Source organism: Pecten maximus, chromosome 14 (genome assembly GCF_902652985.1).
Source record: "Pecten maximus chromosome 14, xPecMax1.1, whole genome shotgun sequence".
Lineage (NCBI taxonomy): Eukaryota > Metazoa > Mollusca > Bivalvia > Pectinida > Pectinidae > Pecten > Pecten maximus.
In genome coordinates, this window is record NC_047028.1 from 30,925,166 (window position 1) to 30,944,985 (window position 19,820).

Genomic DNA, 19,820 nt, shown 5'->3' on the forward strand with positions numbered 1-19,820 from the left:
AGATGCAGAGGCCCGTGATCTTGTTGAATCCGTCTGAAAATCGTCAGTACGTCTTCAGATATAACTACCCGAATTCTCAAAGAATACTTTAACATATTTTTTGGTAATTCTTTCTAAGCGCATTTAGCCTCGAAACTTCTATTTCCCCGATTGTAGTTCCTTTATATTGTTTGGGTATCAACCAAATTATAAACGCCAGTTAAGCTTGGCGATCATTTGTTATAGATGAAAACGCGCCAAAATTTGATCGCGTCATACTAGGTACTTAGCAGTGATCCCAGCTAACGATACGTCATAGGTCGAACTATAAAATATGAATTCGTCAGTAATGCTTGGTGTAAAAGGAATATTTCATATGACGTGAACTTGACAACCTTAAACTGTTGATTGTTTACCGTAATATTTTTGTTTATTTTTTGCAGTCACAGAATTCAAACGTATTGGCATAAGTTCCTGTCTGATAGCCACAGATCTGGACTTCCAGTATGTCCAACCAATATTTACACATGTCAATATGACGTTTGTTCACGTTGGAGTGGTCAGTCCAAGCATTTCAGTGGTCAGCAGAAAGGCCACTCTCGGGTGTAACTACCAGCATCACATTGACAGCACGTTAAATGGGATATGTCAGCCTCCTCTCGGTTATGAAGGCCGTGAAATTCCTCAGATAGTTGGACAGAATGCTGGGCACGTGGCAGTCATAGTGACGTCATTAATCATCCACATGGAGTGGGATGACGTATTACTTCTGTACGAGAGTGGTATAGGTATGTTTTGGTATACCAAAACGACATGATGTATTAATAAAAGCAACGGAAGTGTAATAGTTCAATACAATGCTATATTTTTTGGGCATAAACTGAATTAAAATGAAAAATTGAATGTGCTATTCATAAAATATATTGATAAATAAGAAATCCACATTACTCTCTTAATCCGGATTTTAGCGGAATGTCTCCTTCTCCGCCTCCACATTATACACATTTACACTCATTGTTATTTTCAGAAGTAGAAATAGAGGAAACTCGTCGAATATTGTTGGAATACAGCATTTTATATAATTCGACAATGGTGGATAACTTTTCCGAGAGGGACTACCACCTATTGGTCAACAAGGCAGCTAACTGGGAGCAGAGTCGTAGAATCAGAATAGCTACCCTTTGTATACATAAATGTGAGGACTTCCTATCTGCTGTAAGTTGATAAAGATGCTGTGAAAATTACCTTGAGTGCAAACGCTTGTGAAATGAAAAGTGTGACCTATTTTTCCACCAGAAGTGGGTCAATATGAGAATTCGGAAGATTGGATATCATCCAAATAGACGATTTGAAATAGTATTTCAATGAAGCGCGCGATATTTCTTTAGAAATAACTGTTTTTCAAGATTAAGTTACCATAAAAATGCTATATTTACTCAATATAGGTAATACAAAAGTTCCTTTGTACTATGACTCTTCTGCTCCTTTTAGTTAAATGCCGATATTCCACAAACATGCCATACCGGTACATTGTACGACTGCGCACGGAATTGGCCACCATTTTTAAAGACACTACTAGAATTATACAAAATAATGATAGCTATTGTTGATGTGAATTTATTTTTTCAAAAAAAAAAAAAAAAAAAAAAAAATTATAGAAAATTAAAGTTCATTTCAAAATAATGATAACTATTTGATGTGATTCTATTTTTTCAATAAAATTTATTTATAGAGAATTATTGTTCATTTCATTATTCCAGCACCAATGCATCCCTTTAACTGAAAATATTCAGTAAAACCTCGAAAATTAGAACCATCGAAAAGTAATCTTTTACAGTACTGTATCAAGTTTTATGTTTATGTTTAATAATAAGATTTAGTTTTATTTATCTTATGATTATTTTTCTTGATGATTTCAGATGGATTCATACGATCGGGTCCACTTAAGGACAAGCGCTCTTCGTCATTTCTCTGATATGATGGTTGTCTCCCTTGCTGGATTTGATTTACAATTTAACATGCACCTTAATATAACAATAGATAACATGATATTTATAGCGTTCCCGCAGCAATTGTCTACAATGGAAACCAGTACGAACGTAAGTATGCACAAAATATATATTACCATTGGAATTGGTTCTGTATGGGACAATTCCTTGCAGGTTAAAATCATTCTTATTTGGAGAGCCCTTATATGATATTGAAAGGACATCTGAATAATGATGATAATGATAATGATAAAATAAAATAATAAAAAAAATTGTTTATAAAAAATAAATAAAAATGTAAAAAAAAAAAAAAATTGATAAAAATATTGTCGCATGTGTTTCGTAAGAAGCAGCTAATGTGAACATCTGTGAATACAATATATTCTTCTGATTTCTACCGATACGATTTTCATTCAACTAGAAGTGATTTGCTATCAAAAAGTATGATCGGTACTTTTAGTTTATCTTTTCTTTCTACTCCATCTGTCTTAGCTATGATGATTATGCTTAATTTCCAAAGTGTATGATATATTGTAAGATGATATGTCTTTGCCTATGTATACCTTGAAAATTAGTCAAATAAGATTTTGAAAATCATGAAATCCACTTTTTCCGTTAATTTGCCTGATGCTAATCGGTTAAAGATTTTTGAAATGTACAGTGTATTAATTTGTTAATTATATAAACTAATTCAACGCACAACAATGGCAATTAAGAGTATTTATGACCATGACTATTTTTTTCTTAATGAGATTCCCATAGGACCCCAGAGAGGTTTTACTGTAAGTTGGTTGTTGTTACAGGACTTTGAGCGGTTGTTGGACAGTATTCTTAAAGATATCACAACCGTTGGAACCTCTGATTCTAGTATGAGGGACACGATGACGTCACATGTCCTCACAAACGTTCAACAGGTAATCTATATATAGATTGTCTTGCTGATGAATCACTTTCCATTTTGACTTCATTAAATTATTAGAAAGCGTTGTGCCTGTCACTTGCGTCTGGATTCACTGTATGATAGACTGTGTTCACAAATACCGAAACTACTTCTGGTCAGGTTTTCAATACCATATATGGATTACATTATGCCAGTCTTTTGCTCTGTTCAGCCAATCAAAAATTTAGCACAAATTTAATTATAAAATCAACGTTTTTTTCCCACACACTGTGTATCTGACCAATCAATCAATCAATCAATCAACCAAGTAAAGATTTTTTTTCAGAGACAGTCATTTTTGACATACACAAAACGACAGTAACTCTAAACAAGAATACACCAGACTAAAGCAGATCAATACAACGAGAGAATGTGTGCAGTTGATTGCATTTAAGAATACCTCAATAAGTTCACGATAACGCTTTTTTTTCTTTAAACGTCATACGACGCTCGAGCCGTTAAAATACACTACACACAGAATGGTAGTGCAATTCATACAGTGAAAATAAATAAATAAATAAATAAATAAATAAATAAATATATGATTAAATAAATTAATAAATGAGTAAATGAATAATCGAGTAAATAAACAAATAGATAAATAAATAAATTATACAGATCCAGTGTATATCAATTAGAACGCTATTTTCGCTAAGAGTGTTTTGAGTGACTGTATGTGCATATTGATGACTTTATGACGGGCAATGATAATTAGTTTGGCTTAATTACCGAATAACCAGCCTACTTCATTCGACCTATTGCTAGGTTCAGTCTGAGATATTTATCTATTCTTTCTTTCCTTCTTTCTCTGTTCTATATCTCATCATTTACATTGCTAAGCCTTGGAGATGAGTGTTTGAAGGTTCTTATTCCGGACCTTTACAGAACAAATTCATTAAATGGTACATGTAGTGACCTACTTAACGATCATTGAAAGGGACCATAATGATTCATAAATAGCCAATATCCGGTGATGCATAATTGACTGGTAGAAAATGTTTAGGTGCCTACAACACGAAATTTCAATGAAGAAGCTCTATAAAATATTAGTATTTTAATGGTGTTCTGTTCAAGTCCGCGCTTTCCTTAAATGACATATATGTGTTGAACGGACATCAAAATTAAAGCCTATAAAAAATCTAAAGTCACGATAGACAACACTGGTAGATGAGATGTGTTTCTTTGTACAGTAAGTAATTTAAACTGCACTTAATGGTAAATGTTACAGGATACAGAACCTAACTGAACTCTATTTTATCTTTGTCCTATGCATTAAGGCATTTCCCGAGAACAGGAACTCTACATTATATACTGACAAAATGATTTTCTGAGACGATGGACAATTAAGGTGATACCAGACGGTGCCTAATCGTGTCACGAAGACTGGACGTACCGGAACTTTGTCGCTTTAAAGCACAGAATATCAACGTTCAAAGCAATGAATTAACACGTGATTATCACGTGATAGGTTACCTGACTTCTCTTCACGATTTCCAGACATTTTTTCCTTAGGATCACTGGTGATCAGAGATGGATGAAATACCTGTATGATATATGATGTGATTTCGGGGGGATTCGCTAATTTGAATAACAATGCAGTTCTTATATCCAGTTGGATTTGTTGATATTAGATATGTTATTAGTGTTCCTCGGTACATCACACCTACATCAAACGATTCATTTAATCTTCGTCGCGTACAATCAATCAATCAATCAATCAATCAATCAATCAATCAATCAATCAATCAATCAATCGAAGTGCATTACACCTACATCAAACGATTAATTTAATCTTCGTCGCGTACAATCAATCAATCAATCAATCGATCGGTCAATCGATCAATCACATAATCAATAAATCAATAAATCAATCAATAAATCAATCGATCGGTCAGTCAATCGATCGATGGATCAATCAATCAATCAATCAATCAATCAATCAATCAATCAATCAATCAATCAATCAATCAATCAATCAATCAACCAATCAATCAGCCTTTTTTACACATTAAATATCCCCCCTAACTAATATCTGTTTCTCAATGCCTCTATTGGGTCTTGAAGAATTTGAGCATTAAAACTGTATCTTTCCGTATCAGATTCAGGGAACTAGAGCGTGCCGGTGGATTCCAATATCATCTCTGATGTGGATTAATCCTGGCCCCAGGGGACTTGATGTCGTTGGTTTTGTCGATGACAATGGAAGATTGTTCGAAGTATCTACATTCTTTCCAAATCGAAACTATGGCTGGAATGGCAGGAATTTGTTGGTCGCTACACTACAGGTATATTTTATATTCTCTACCACAACGATTGTGTTCTATTGTAAAATTAGTATATCGAATAAAAAAAGCAAATGTTATCTTATGAACAAATATCATTCAGTCGATTCAATAATGAAAAGCAAAGGAAATCGATAATATTTTCTTACATTTGTCAGTTTTAAACAATTTTTAGGTGTGTTTGTTATAACACAGGCAAATCTCTTAAGGTGAATTTGACCTAAAGAATCTATTGACCTGAAAATGACATGGAAAACGAGATAAATTTCACATGTGACTATTCTGCTCTTTTCAGGTCAATTTGACATGCATTACTTGTGGTACTGAGAGCTGTTGACAAATATTTAACAAAGAATTCGTATTTCCTACATATTGTCAGATATTGATAGATTTTCGAGAAATACAAATTAATGATTCTACGTCCATTTTTATAGTGGGCACCTTTCGTAATGAAGAATGGAAACAACTCATATGAAGGATTGTGCTTCGATATCTTCAATGAAATCGCGACCAGATTTAATTTCACGTGAGTACATTTATTTATCTATTATTGACTTTGAATCAGGATGAACACCTTTGTTTAAAATAAGGTATGTCACATAGATATTCCAAAGCCAATTTACCTCCCACGTTACCCTATTAAAGGATGTTCTTTCCCTTCCACGGTTGCCCTAGTAACGGACATTCTTTACCTTCCACGGTTGCCCTAGTAACGGAATTCTTTACCTTCCACGGTTGCCCTAGTAACGGATATTCTTTACCTTCCACGGTTGCCCTAGTAACGGACATTCTTTACCTTCCATGGTTGCCCTAGTAACGGATATTCTTTACCTCCCACGGTTGCCCTAGTAACGGATATTCTTTATCTCCCATGGTTGCCCTAGTAACGGATGTTCTTTACCTTCCACGGTTGCCCTAGTAACGGATAATTAACCTCCCACGGTTGACCTAGTGACAGATATTCGTTACCGTCCACGGTTGCCCTAGTAACGGATGTTGATCATTGCATGTTCCTATTCTGTAATATAAAATAATCTCCATGCGTCTAACAGAGTCAACAATCAAATCTATGTTATCGTTGTAAATTTTGGTTCATCCACTTCCGACCAAAATTAATAAAAATAAAATGTGATTATTACATTAATTTACATAAGGCCAACGAAGCTTGCAGATGAAACATTACTTTAACCTTGCTACCAATCGATCAACAACAACACGTAATTGTCAATAAATTGCGAGTTGGAAGAACATTGAAAAAAATACCCCACTTGATACCTGTATAACTATTGAGTGGCAAATTATATCAACTTATATTAATCATGCTTGTTGGCCCAGATGGAAGTTCGCAGGGGGTCTTACTGTGGGAGGAAACCTGAGTACCCGGGTTCACGTGGTCGGGCAGGTGACCCTATACCCTTTTATGCCCGTTCGGGTAATCGAACCCCGGCCGCCTAGGTGAAAGACAAGTGTGTTACCACTGTGCCACCTGACCATCCATAATATATGTACATATTAAAACATTTTATAAGTAATCTTCAGTATGGGGACATATCGAGTACCAATGTACTAAGCTCAATAACCAAGCTCATTGAGTAGTTTACAATAAAAGCTTCGGAATGCATACAGACTGTATGTAAGGGCACATTCATAGACACAATTATCTGAAATTGTAGATATGACGTCATAGAGCCCCCGGATGGTGACTGGGGACTCGAACTCGATAATGGAAGTTGGAGCGGTGTTGTCGGGATGCTACAGAGAAAGGTATAATTGATACGCTTGCCTATTTTTAACAAAATGTAGAAAGATATTATGATACTCACAGCATACTTGTAGATGAATCGATCAGAGTATCGATATCCATTTTGTAATTGCTACAGTATATACCAAAAGGGTTTGTCGATCTCTTTGAAAATCTTGACTTTGATTCTCCAATTACAGTAAATGTAACATGATTTTACTTTGCATTTGTTAAGGAAAAATTATACATTTGTTAGATAAATCCTTGTTTTATCAATTAACATTTTGCTTAGGTGTATTATGAAGAATACCCATCAACGAAAATGATTGTGCATTTATGATTCTGTACACGAAATAGACCTAAAAGATGTTTCTTTTTATCACCTTGCAAAATGTCTATTTCATTCATATTTGTCATAACGTCATCGAACTTGGTTCGAATTGCATTCTTTTCAGCATTCCATACTTTATTTGAGGAAATGCGACACCAAAAGATGTTTGCTCAGAGTTTTTGAATGAAAGTATAACTTACGTTATGTTACTTTAGTATTGTGCAAATACCATGTAAATAGCATTTTATATAGGTGTATTACGAAACTAATTTATTAATGAAAATGCACGTGCATTTCGTATGTTTACAGGAAATAGACTTAGTGGTTGCTTCTCTGAACGTGCACAGCCGGCGCGAGGAGGTGATTGATTTCACGTATCCCTATTTCTATGACAGCACAATAATTCTGATCACAAAGGAAGATCCGATGAAAACAAAATGGCGGACACTTATTGACCCATTCGATGACACAGTGTTGTTGTTGATTGGCTGTGCTCTGGCAGCAATATCATTCTTACTCTGTGTGTTTGAGAGGCTAAGTCCATATTACTGTGACGAAGTAAATTACTTGGAGGATAAAAGTCTAAAAAGTTTCCAGGATTCATTTTGGTACCTTTATGGAGCTTTGCTCACACAAGGTAAGGTTATGATACATGGTGGAAAATGATTTGTTCAAAAGTTGTTCATCCTCAATACACCATATACGTATAGAGAGAGACTTTTCTTTAGTCAATAGTTTTCCGATGCAACCAGTTAATTTGTCGATTGCATGACGTCACATTGAATATTTTAACTCAATCATCAAATTCTAACAATTTCCCCAAATTATCGTTTCATTATGCAATTTTACTGTAAGGCTAATGTAATCGATAAATGCTTATGTCTTTATGATATATATATACAGTTCTCAAAAAGTTATTAAAGTAAGTTATGTTGTTACATAATTTTTTATGAAAAGTAATTAAATCCGCAGTTGTATTTTGGAAACCATGTATTGCAGCACTTTTGGATCTAAGACATTCCTTATTTAGAAACATCTTTCTCTTGTAGGTGGCGACCGTTTGCCACATTCCCAGACCGGAAGAACTCTCCTAAGTTGTTGGTGGCTGTTCTGTCTAGTCATGATGGCGTCGTACAGCGGAAACTTGATCGCTTATTTGACCGTCTCAAAAGACAAACTTCCTTTTAATACGGTCAACGAGATGATACAGAAAGATGAATACAAATGGGGCCTAATAGGGGGAAGTTACTGGGTGACAATATTCAAGGTAATGACCTCCCGATGACTTTTTATATTGGTTATGGCACTTGATAAAGACTGCATTCTTCTTCTTCGTCTGTAATCTGTGGTTGTTGATGATATTGTTGTTGATGATATTGTTGTTGATGATGTTGTTGTTGTTGATGATGATGATATTGTTGTTGATGATGATGGTGATGATGATGATTATGATGATGATATTGTTGTTGTTGTTTATGATGATGATATTGTTGTTGATGATGATGATGATGATGATGGTGATGGCCTTCTTCTTCTTCTTCTTCTTCCCCCCTATACTGGCCATCACCTCTGAACCGTTTAAAATATGTTGATAAAACATGGAGGATACTTGCATCGCCTAAAGCCGACGTGCAGTGCTCTGTCGTTAGGTCAAAGTGATCCGGACTAAAGGACAAAGGTCAAATAAGTGCAAAATTTCCAATAATTTCTTGTCGGGACCATAACTTCTAAACCATTGAAGATTTTTTTTAAGAAACTTTGAGCATCACCTCAAGTCGATGTCAGTGCACTGCAGTACTTCACTGTAACACTGTGGTATTCTTTCAGCAATATCTTGTCCAGGCAATGCTGTTTATGTTTTTGACGTTATGTTGATGAAACTTGTAACAAAATTACAATGATGATGTGCAGTGCATTAATGTAGGTCACTGTGACGTTGACCTCAAGGTCAAAGGTCAAATAAGATCCATTTTTTCCAATAATTGTCCGGGTGATAACTTTCCAGCCTTCAAGGACATCTTGATATATATCGGTATACCTTAATCATTGTGTCCTTGTTTCCCTAGGTCAAAAGTCAAGCAAGTGCGAGTTTTGTTCAAGCCCTAACGTATTAACCGTTGAAGATATCTTGATAAAACTTGCTATATTCTTACACAACATGAAGTCAATGTGCAGTTAACTATCGTAAAGTCACTATGATTTTAATCTTAGGGGCGGCAAAGGTCAAAGTGCGTATTTTTTTTATAGTTTCTTGTCCGGCAATATGACTTAAAACAATTAAAGATATTCTTTTGAAAGTTCCAAGTTTAGAATATCGTTTTGTTTTTTTACTTTCTTCCAGGACTCCGTTTTACCAGAATTTAAGTCGGTGTGGCAGGGCGTGGAACGCTTCAACAAGTCCGACCCCAGCGTCCTGAGTACTAACCCAGATGTACATATACAGAAAGTCTTAGAGGGTAACTACGCCTACCTTGGTGACAAGACTCAGATAGAGATCAAAATGGCCAACGAATGCACACTCCGGACAGGCAAGGAGGAAGTGCTGCCTTTCCAATATGCATTCGGTCTTCCAAATCTCTCGCCATTTACAGAGATGATATCTCGAGAGTAAGTGATTAAATTTCACCATAATTAGTGTATGTAATCATAAAAATTCATTCACTTATTAACAGATTTTATTTTTTTTAAATCCGGAAATTTATGACGTGGCACAATTGCGTTTAATCTAACCTCGTCTTGTTTTTCTACTGTAACAAAATGTCTTATCATTATCATTATCATTATCTTGGCGTATGGATTATCTACAGAGGGAAACATATTATACAAGATTCCCAGTTATACCAGATTACCTCATAAAAGAATTCACGAATCATTGAAATATCTCGTGCAAGCATTACTGTACTTAGGGCCTGTTTCAAGAAGGATTAGTAAATCTTCATTACATATTATTTAAAATTTTATGTCCAAGATTAAGGTGTTCGGGTGTAATAGAAATGTACTAGTTTATCCCTCTAACCAACAACTATCTGTCTTTCAATCTGTCAGAAAATGTCGTATGCGAAGTTTAAAAGATATGTCATTCCATCAACTAGTAATTACGGATAATATGAAGTACACCACACGTCGGGAGCTGATAATCTAACTTGTTGGAATAAGCTATGTTCTTTTGACTAAACCCCCTGTCGTGGCTCTCTAATCAATACCTATTCGCCATGAAACAGTCAGATAGACCAATTTCCGGGTTAGTTCGATACCATCTATTTACATTTAATCATTCCATATTAATTTAGATATGAGATGTGATTGTTGCGAGTAGCCATCACGCTTGATTCCGTGTGTTTTACAATAGTGTAGGCATTGTAATTACATGGCGGCTCTTTGAACTAATATCCCAGCGTCCCCACGCGTGAATCAAATCAATGTGACATAGCTATACCAATTAGTAGATGGCATTAAAGATGAAAGGTACCGGCTTCCTTTCCGATAGATATACTGTGCGGGTATATGTCAACTGTTACGTAGGGGATTAAACAAGAAGCGGTCACGTTTCCAATGTAATTATAACGAGCCTCGTTCAATAAGCGTTTGGAGTAGCATGCGTAGTCACAAAGAGTCAGGTAGAACTAGCGTAAATATACGATACAATAGTCGCCGGAAATGATATATAAAATCTAATTTACGCATGCGCTATCTTTCCCGGGGTGGATTTATTGAAAGTGATTCACGCATGTACCGCCAGGCCATAGTTCAATACAGGAATGATATGTATAATATGAAGATATTAATTCCTTTCATCGAAATATTTTTTGTCATTCTTAAAAAAATATTTTGCAAAACATGAAAAAATAACTATGTAACGATATAAATAGGCTACATTAAAATCAAGGTATACTTCGTTTTCTTGCAGAATCATCGAAATTCACGAAAGTGGGCTCATAAATATATGGAAAAGTCGACGTTGGCCAAGGACTAATATCTGTGGCAGCGAGTCGCTGACGTCAGCCAAAGCCATAACGTTGGTGGACGTCCAAAGTGCTTTCTATCTAATCGGCATTGGGTTGACATTGGCGTCTATGGTTATGGGTTTAGAAAATCTTCGGGCATTGTACAATAAAAAAAGATTAGCGATCAAAGAGAAAAAAGAAAAAGAAACGGAGCCAAACGGCAATTGTACTTTAAAAAGCAACAATGCGATACTGTGACATTTGTTCAGGGTAAAGCAAATTGTGCAGAAAAAATGAATAGCGACAATGGATGGAAAGGAAAGAAATGAAACAATATGGTGATGGCACAAAACAAACTTCCTTTATTGATCAGTAGCTATTAACCCCCTTGATAAATAAAAACAAGATCAATGGCGAATGTTGTATCAAATAAAAGTGTACAATATTTCGAAAGAGCGTAAGCATATGATTTACATGATATGGTGCGAAAGGGGGAATGATATACGCACATAGTATAATAACATTGCGATGGATATTATTCTTACCTAGACACATACTGGATTCAATAGTTTTCATGTTGTCTGGCGGTTTTTGTCAACAGGAAAATGTTTTCCCGAGAATTTGTCATTCACACAGATTAGGGAGAACGGCTTTTGTCCATTTTGTAGTCAAACAGTTGAAAAAGATACAAAAATATCGAAAGCATAGTTGGCACAACGTTATGCGCTCTATAATAGACCTAGCGGGTAGTACAGGGAAGTGCCAAATTATTACTGTAAAAGTTTTTATTTTGGCGTACTTAAAGTTTTAGCGCACTTCCAAATTTAAAAGAGTGTGGCTCGGTGATGAAGTGTCGAATCATAATTAGAAAGTTGAAATAAGTCAATAAGTTAGCGCAAAGCTCCCAACGCAAACAGCGTTAAAATAATATTACCACTAAAATGAATAATGCTTACAGCACTTTTATGTTGACGTCATTCATATTGAAGGAAGTGACGTAATTAGTGTCAAATGTTGAAATATGGATACATGTATTTGAAAAACAATAGTAGCATTTTCAAGGACTCGTTGTGTCTAAAAACTACACTTAAAAAATATGTTGTTTTAGTAGTGGAAGATGGTTGTTGAAAATATTTAGAAAGCGTTTTATGCGGAGAAAAATATGCAATAATATTTTGAAAGAGTTGTAGCTGTTGATATTGAATCAAATTCAAACACGTTGATTTTGTGTGTTTGTTACTGATTAAAGAAATAAAAATATCGCCAAAGCGAATGGTAGTAGTAGTTGAATTGACGTTTTTGTGCAACAGTTGTGTGGAAGATATATAAAATGTTCTCAGGAATAACAGTTGAGTTAGCATAATAATATTTTCTATGGCTTTTCCTTGACCTATCTGCCTTTCTTCGGAGATGTTTTTGTAACATTGAAGTTATTTTTCCACGAGCAATTATGACGTTTTTACATTTTTGTTCAATAAATATATTGTTCTGTATTAATTTTAGGTTTAAAGCTTATCAATACCTTCAATAGGTTCTGGATATATTCAGACAGACTTACCTAAATTCTAACTGCCATGAAACGAGAAAACTCTAAATTTCTTGAAAAAAAAAAAAGAAAAAAAAAAGATAGCAAATGCTGTTTAACAAGAAATTCTTATACAAAAAAGCTCTTTTTTCATATCTTCCCAAGAAAAGTAATCATTTCGGAGTGACAAAATATTCATAAATTCATTCAATCCACAGACATTTGAAATTAAACGTAAAATTTTGCTTCAAATTCGCCATATAAAATGATTTGGGTAGAAATACACCTGCGTTTGTTCTAACGTCGCTCTTTTTGGCCACGTCAGGTGAAGGTTGTAAGATCCTTTTTGTTTTATTTCACAGGTAATTGAAATTTTATTTTCACGGACTATATATGCTGTTGACAATCATATGGTTTATTTTAATAACCATATCTTTGAGATATCGCGAATGACTCATGTTTAATATATGAAACATATTTTGACATTTATCCTTTCATTCTATCACCTTCGGATTGCTCAACACTTTAGCGATACATTTTAAATGTACAAAAATATATTTCCTAATTTATTCAGGGATTATTATTCAGAGTTATTATGACTTTATTATATTGTCGAACAATTCATTAATTGATATATCGATTCATAATTGAATGTCATGCCATTAAAATCATTTGTGTTTATTTATAATGAATGTCAATTAAAGGTTGTGATTTATTTTCTTTTGAGCGTCCAGCGTTGAGGATTTCCTCAACGAAAAAAATGTTGACATTCTAAATATGTCTAGGGAAGCCATTCTCAGCAAATAGACTGAAATAATGTCATATGGAACATTTATAGGTGGGTTCTAAACAAACATGTAAAATAATGAAAAATACGTTAAAATTCTGGCATTAATGGGTTGCAGATGAAATGCACATCAAATTAATACAGTGATTACGTTACTATAAATTGAAGTAAGTACTTAAAAGAAAATAGCAGCTTCAAAAATACAAGATATGGCGAAAAATCAAGTAAATGACAAGAGTAAAAAGTCATATTACTTCATAAGAACATAGTCGTTATTGAGAATTTAGCAATTACTTGACACCTGTTGTAATTACAATATAAAATTAGTATAGAGCTCAATTTGTAATTTAAATAGTCAAATTATGAAATAGTCGAACATAGTAAGCAACAGGACGAGCAATATTGATCAAACATGACTTTTTTCTTTTCACTTTCAAAAGGTTATGCAGCTGGTTTTTGCATACAGTCAAACTAGTGTCTAAATGTCTACCGTGTGTAATGCGGATCTGTGACGCAGTTCATTAATACTGAAAAAAATGTTTATTTGAAACTATGAATTCATCATTTATACAATGCAATAAATAAATACACTAGATAATCTAGTCTGTGTTTTATTGACAAAAGATGCAGTGCTGGCTTTGTTTACTTGGCACGACGTTTAAGGTAAACAAAAGATCAGGGTAAGATTCCATAGTTCGATGTTTTTGTTTACAATAACAGGATTTATAGCAGTAAGATTCTGACCCATACTTAACAAACGTTGACGTTTTATGCATTGAGAAGAAGACTTATATAGGCGTTGCCTTTTGTTTAAGCTTTTCGTTAACTTAATTCAAATTGTGTGGGAAAAAAAGTATTAGTGAAAGTCACAGGCAAAAAGATTTTTCTTTCTATTGTTGATTTTTAAATGTAAATGTTAAAAAAGTAAGTTTAAAGAAAAACAAGACTTCAATAAGAACACGTACAATGTATACACGAACATAATTATTTTGACAAAATATGCTTCATTTTTACATTATAACTCGTATATTTGACAAAGAAACCTATGATTATTCAGATGAAAACATACGTTAAGCTGTAATGTCGTGGCCCAAACCGTATTTTTAAAGAGCATGAAACAAACAAAAAATTGATGATGAGAAATATTTTGATACTTATGACTGACTGCAAATATGTTTTCATGAAAATGTCACACTTGTAGAAATGAGTTTATGACATCGTTTTCTCTCCTTCATATTCATAGTTGTAACTAATTATATCTATCAGTGAGGTCATTGTCCTCCATAGATTTATTTGAAAACTATCTTACCTTAGATATACAAGTCCTACCTATTTACTGCAGTATTGAAGAATGAGTGTTGAATATTTTACATTCTAAACTCAGACAGGAGTTTCTTCCAATGTGATCTTTATCGTGTGAATTTATTTGAAGATCCAGTTGTAGACGTTAATGTAAGAATGTCTTGTGTTTGTAGTTCGCTTGACAGATAAAACGTAGCCCGCCATTGAAGAGAAACTTTGGATGTCAACTTTATTCCCTTACTGACTGAAGAGCTACAATGCAGGGCGTGACTAATATCAACTTTATGATACCAGACATGGACTAGATATTCGGAATAGTTATATTGATAAACAAATACTAGCAAATACATAACATCTTTCACTTTTTCTTTGAATGTCATTTTTTTCGACAATGAAAAGTCTGTTATGCTACAAAATTAGTATACATCTCAGCCTCCTTCTATGGATTCAAGGTCAAGGACACATCAGACCCTTCGTCGTCACCTGTTTTACCTGTGTCAAGTTCAGGTATATGAATGTACCAGTCTGAGGAAATATTATTTTCCGGGTATCTGTATCCTTCCCCATTTTCTGTTTTTAGTTTTAGAATGACATTGATTTCATGATTCTCGTCACTATTTTTGGCCTACTTCGAGCGTCAGCAATCGGGAACCGTCGGCACTTTCCGTAAACGGAAAGTGCCGACGGTTCCCGATTGCGAGCGTCAGCTATCTACTATAATCAGGCTGTTCCCCAGCTAATGTGATAACAGATGCGTAAAATAACAACCAATCACTGCCGTGTTTCCAAATGGTGACGCATGCCCATACGAAGTATAGTTGCCGTTGTCGGACCAAACGGTTGAGCAAAGTGGACTAGACACGCGCATTACATGTAAACAAAGTTAATTCGCTTCAACAATAGTTAGACCCTAGTCCCTATAGGGACCAACCAACCAATTGTTTTTCCATAGACTTTATTTAGTGTTAATGTTTTGGAGTATATCATTAAAATTCTTGAATTCAATATGGCAATTACGGTTTATAACAAAAGTTTAGGGTCTCATATAACACGTTATCAAAAACAAAGTTGGGTCCTTCAGCTCAATTTTTTTCCAGGGTAGCCATTTTGAAAATGGGTGAATTTCGCAGTAAAAATTATCAAAAATCTGAAATGTTTACCTGTTAATTATTATAACCTGAACCTTTGGGAAAAAATTCAATCGGACTTACGGAATTTATATCAACATATCTTATGGACAGTTACCTATCAGGCAACATATCTATTTTGTTACTTCATTACATACTGGCCAATCAGTGGCTGCCAGACATTTTATCCCTTGGCTCAACTTTCTATACACAGGGGATGTTTCAAAAATCATTTTTTTCAATTTGTTGGTTGTTCCCGTATAGTAGACGCTCAAAGTAGCCCAAATGTTGGTCAAATAGGCGCGAGGCGTTCTGTTGACTTCTTAAAGAACTCGTTACGTTTAACAAATAATACAATTGCAACATGAAACATTAAGATTCAACTTTTTTATTTAATAATTAAACAATACGTAACACACATACACATTTTAAATGTAACTGTTATCAATGCAAGGATGGGATTCATGTTTTATCATAATGCGGACTTCTAGGACAAGTCTGTTGTGCTAACACGCATTCGGGGTTATATTGTATGGCACAAAAGAGATTGAAAAACTTGAAAATATTTGATTTTCATTGTTAAAATAAATTATGTAACTCTTGCGATGTTATGAAAAATATTGAAATATGGATAATAAAATACGCTTCTACGGTCAAAAACAGACTACACTGTCCTCAACAAGAGAACACAAAGTGCAGATCCCCCAATTATTATTGTTATTGTTATTACCAATGACTCCATCCCCTCAATCGCTCATTTGAAGTTCTAATATTGTGAGATTTATATCAAATAAAAGTTTAAAGATTTCCCTACCAGGGAAAATGATATATAATAGGCTGAATAGAATATAAGAGCACACCAGTACTTGGAAGACCCTGATACTTATAGTGGACTGGGGAACCCCCACCTTGGGAATTTCCGTCTTTTTACACCTGGGATCCTACGTCTTTCTATTTATACCATGAGTGTATATTTTTGATTTTCAAATCTCAAGACCTTTCTCTTTATTCTCGTATATAGAAAGTCTCCATTTCATACGTAATATATTCAGGAAATAGCTACAAACCTAAGAAACACATTTTCTTCAGGGACTTGGTTTATGAGAATCACCAGCTGATTGGCTGAAGTAGGTGTGTGACACCGTGATGAATTGTTTTAGAATGCACAAAATCATACACTCCTACAGAACTAGGACATGAACATAAAATCAACCAAGAAAACGATCGGTTATTTATTTAAAAGAAGATTTTCCACGTATATTTTACCTATTTTCTGTTTATGCTGAATATATTTAATGATTTACATTTTTTTCTGTTGAAGAATCTAAACGACGAATCTTCAAATATCTGGAACAGATTATAACTGCTGTACCTCAGAAGCACATAATCATTCTAAATTGGATAAAACAACGACATTGGACGGTAAACTATGACGTCATTCCTGATGTCAGTAGTAACATGGTAAAAATAGATAAGATTTTCCACATGGTTTATCCAATCAGCCGTAATTCCCTTTGTCATTTTATTTCCGAGGAATTATTTTTTTCCAATTTTTCAACATTACTAAATCGTCTGTCCGAAATAAATGCCGAACTTCTACGTCGGCCTGTCGTTTCCGGTTCCGGTTTCTCCCTGCCGTCTATATAAAAAGCCTGACAATCCCGGAACTTTTTATTAACAACATGTCGGTCCTTTACCTTCTGTGGTATCACACAACTGAACAGTTTGTACCGATATCTCACCACAAACTCCACCAGTAGGACAAGAGAACCAAACGCTATTCCAATTCCTATGAGAATGAAAGCGCTATGTACGTCTATAAGAGAGATCTGTTTAGCAGTGGCCTGTACAGTTTCCTTACAGAAGTTTACTTTCGGCCAATGTCTGTGTGTGTATATGGAAAATATACCACTCTCGAGTAATTCCAGTATTCTGAAACAAACAAAGGAATTGATAAATATTTATAGAATATAAAAAAATAACCTTAAAACAGTTTTATCTTAATTAAATGTGTATTACTGACATTGTGATATAATGTCATTTTATTGGGAAAGGAATGAATATGAGCTTAAAGCTTGTTTTCCGAACCAAAATTGTAAAAAAATTTTTTATGTATATTTGAATGAATTTTGAATAAAAATGTTGTTAAACTATATTTTGATTTGTTTATACGAGGTTTCACATTCACAGTGGTCATAAGAGGACAGGTGTCTAAAGGACAACATTAGGGAAAACAAAGACAGAAAGATCAGACAAGAAAAGAAAAAATATAAAGACAGAGTGACATAGGGGACAACAGACTGTCTCATCAATGTAATAGAGAGAAACACTCCCGATCAATTGTATGTCTTCGCTTACGCCGAATTTTATTTTGTTTTCTGGCTGATTTCTGCTTCTTCCGTCTTAGCGTCCCTAAAGTTCCAGAAGGACTCAGTAGCTGTATAGCGTCCCTGATGTCCCAGAGGAACGCAGTAGCTGTATAGCGTCCCTGATGTCCTAGAAGAACGCAGTCCCTGATGTCCCAGAAGGACGCAGTAGCTGTATAGCGTCCCTGATGTCCCAGAAGGACACAGTCCCTGATGTCCCAGAAGGACGCAGTAGCTGTTTAGCGTCCCTGATGTCCTAGAAGAACGCAGTCCCTGATGTCCCAGAAGGACACAGTAGCTGTATAGCGTCCCTGATGTCCCAGAAGGACGCAGTAGCTGTTTAGCGTCCCTGATGTCCCAGAAGGACGCAGTAGCTGTTTAGCGTCCCTGATGTCCTAGAAGAACGCAGTAGCTGTTTAGCGTCCCTGATGTCCTAGCGTTTTGGGGGCCAGATTAAAAAATGTTAAAACAGATGAAAATTTGATAAAGGAGGTGGTGCATGGCGGCCCACGGCCGAATCTTATTTTATGTATGATATTATGATAGACTTTTACCAAATACATGTCATTTTAGACACTAAAACGAAAATTGGCAAATGCTGTATACGCAGCGCCACCTAACATGATTTCTGTAAAAAATGTGTACCCTCCCTTTTAAGTTCAATATATTTCTCGTACAAAAGTACTTGATAAATTTCATATTGCATTGATAGTCTCATGTGATGTTATATTTTATAAAAACATGTGTGTTTAGTGTGAATTTGTATAATAGAAAGTGTAATTACAGGTTTTTTTAACAATATTATCAGTTAAAAATTTACCTTCTTGAAATTTTTTTTATTTGTAAAGTAGATAAAATGTAATAATCGTTGGAGTACTATCAAATTTTGCTTTTAAAAAACATGTTTGCATATTAATCTTAATACACAACCAAAAAAAATCATCAAAAATTACTGGATAACAAAAGATTTTTGCATACAAAGAAAGGTCATGAAGTCAATTGTATTAAAAAACCAAGGGTTAAAAAGGAGCACCCTGTCTGACACAAGCAGTAAAGTCTGATTGTATTGTTATTTTTGTTGGATTTTTAGCATTTGCCTCTATTTTTCAGTACTTTCGGTACTTTGATATGTTGTCCAAAATTGGGGGTGTATGCATTTAACATAATAAAATCTTGGCATATCCAGTAATTCACCAAATAAATTTGTTTCATTAAATGTTTTGATAGTACTCAATCAATAACTTTGTGGTATTAGACTTTAAATGAAAAGTTAAAAACAATGATTTTCACAAAGAAGACATCAAATTAGGCTGAAATTTAATTTTAGTGTCACGGAGCGTGATGATTCATATACAAAATTAAACCTTAAACAAATGGGGTGAATTTGTTTCACAAATAGGAAATAAAAATGTGTTCTATAATAATTTGTGGTCAAAACATTAGCTTCTTATACAGTTTGATGGGGAAATAATGAAATCACCAAAAACAGAATATATACGTTGAGGATT

General features: G+C 34.5%; 2 protein-coding genes across 2 annotated transcripts in view; one reads left to right on the forward strand and one right to left on the reverse strand.

Annotated features, from left to right (window-relative positions):
* Window positions 1-14,112, forward strand: part of LOC117342315 — a 63,604-nt gene extending 49,492 nt beyond the window's left edge. The window contains exons 4-14 of the mRNA XM_033904435.1: window positions 423-767; window positions 1,007-1,194; window positions 1,899-2,078; window positions 2,771-2,881; window positions 5,007-5,192; window positions 5,624-5,715; window positions 6,863-6,953; window positions 7,571-7,898; window positions 8,311-8,528; window positions 9,603-9,868; window positions 11,169-14,112. Of these exons, the coding sequence (XP_033760326.1) occupies window positions 423-767; window positions 1,007-1,194; window positions 1,899-2,078; window positions 2,771-2,881; window positions 5,007-5,192; window positions 5,624-5,715; window positions 6,863-6,953; window positions 7,571-7,898; window positions 8,311-8,528; window positions 9,603-9,868; window positions 11,169-11,463 (2,300 nt within the window). The 3' untranslated portion in view covers window positions 11,464-14,112. The remainder of the gene's footprint in view (window positions 1-422; window positions 768-1,006; window positions 1,195-1,898; window positions 2,079-2,770; window positions 2,882-5,006; window positions 5,193-5,623; window positions 5,716-6,862; window positions 6,954-7,570; window positions 7,899-8,310; window positions 8,529-9,602; window positions 9,869-11,168) is intronic.
* A 2,524-nt stretch (window positions 14,113-16,636) lies between these two features.
* LOC117342914 (glutamate receptor-like) overlaps window positions 16,637-19,820 on the reverse strand; it is a 68,291-nt gene continuing 65,107 nt past the window's right edge. Inside the window, exon 14 of the mRNA XM_033905213.1 lies at window positions 16,637-17,878. Coding sequence (XP_033761104.1) covers window positions 17,464-17,878 — 415 coding nt within the window. The 3' untranslated portion in view covers window positions 16,637-17,463. The remainder of the gene's footprint in view (window positions 17,879-19,820) is intronic.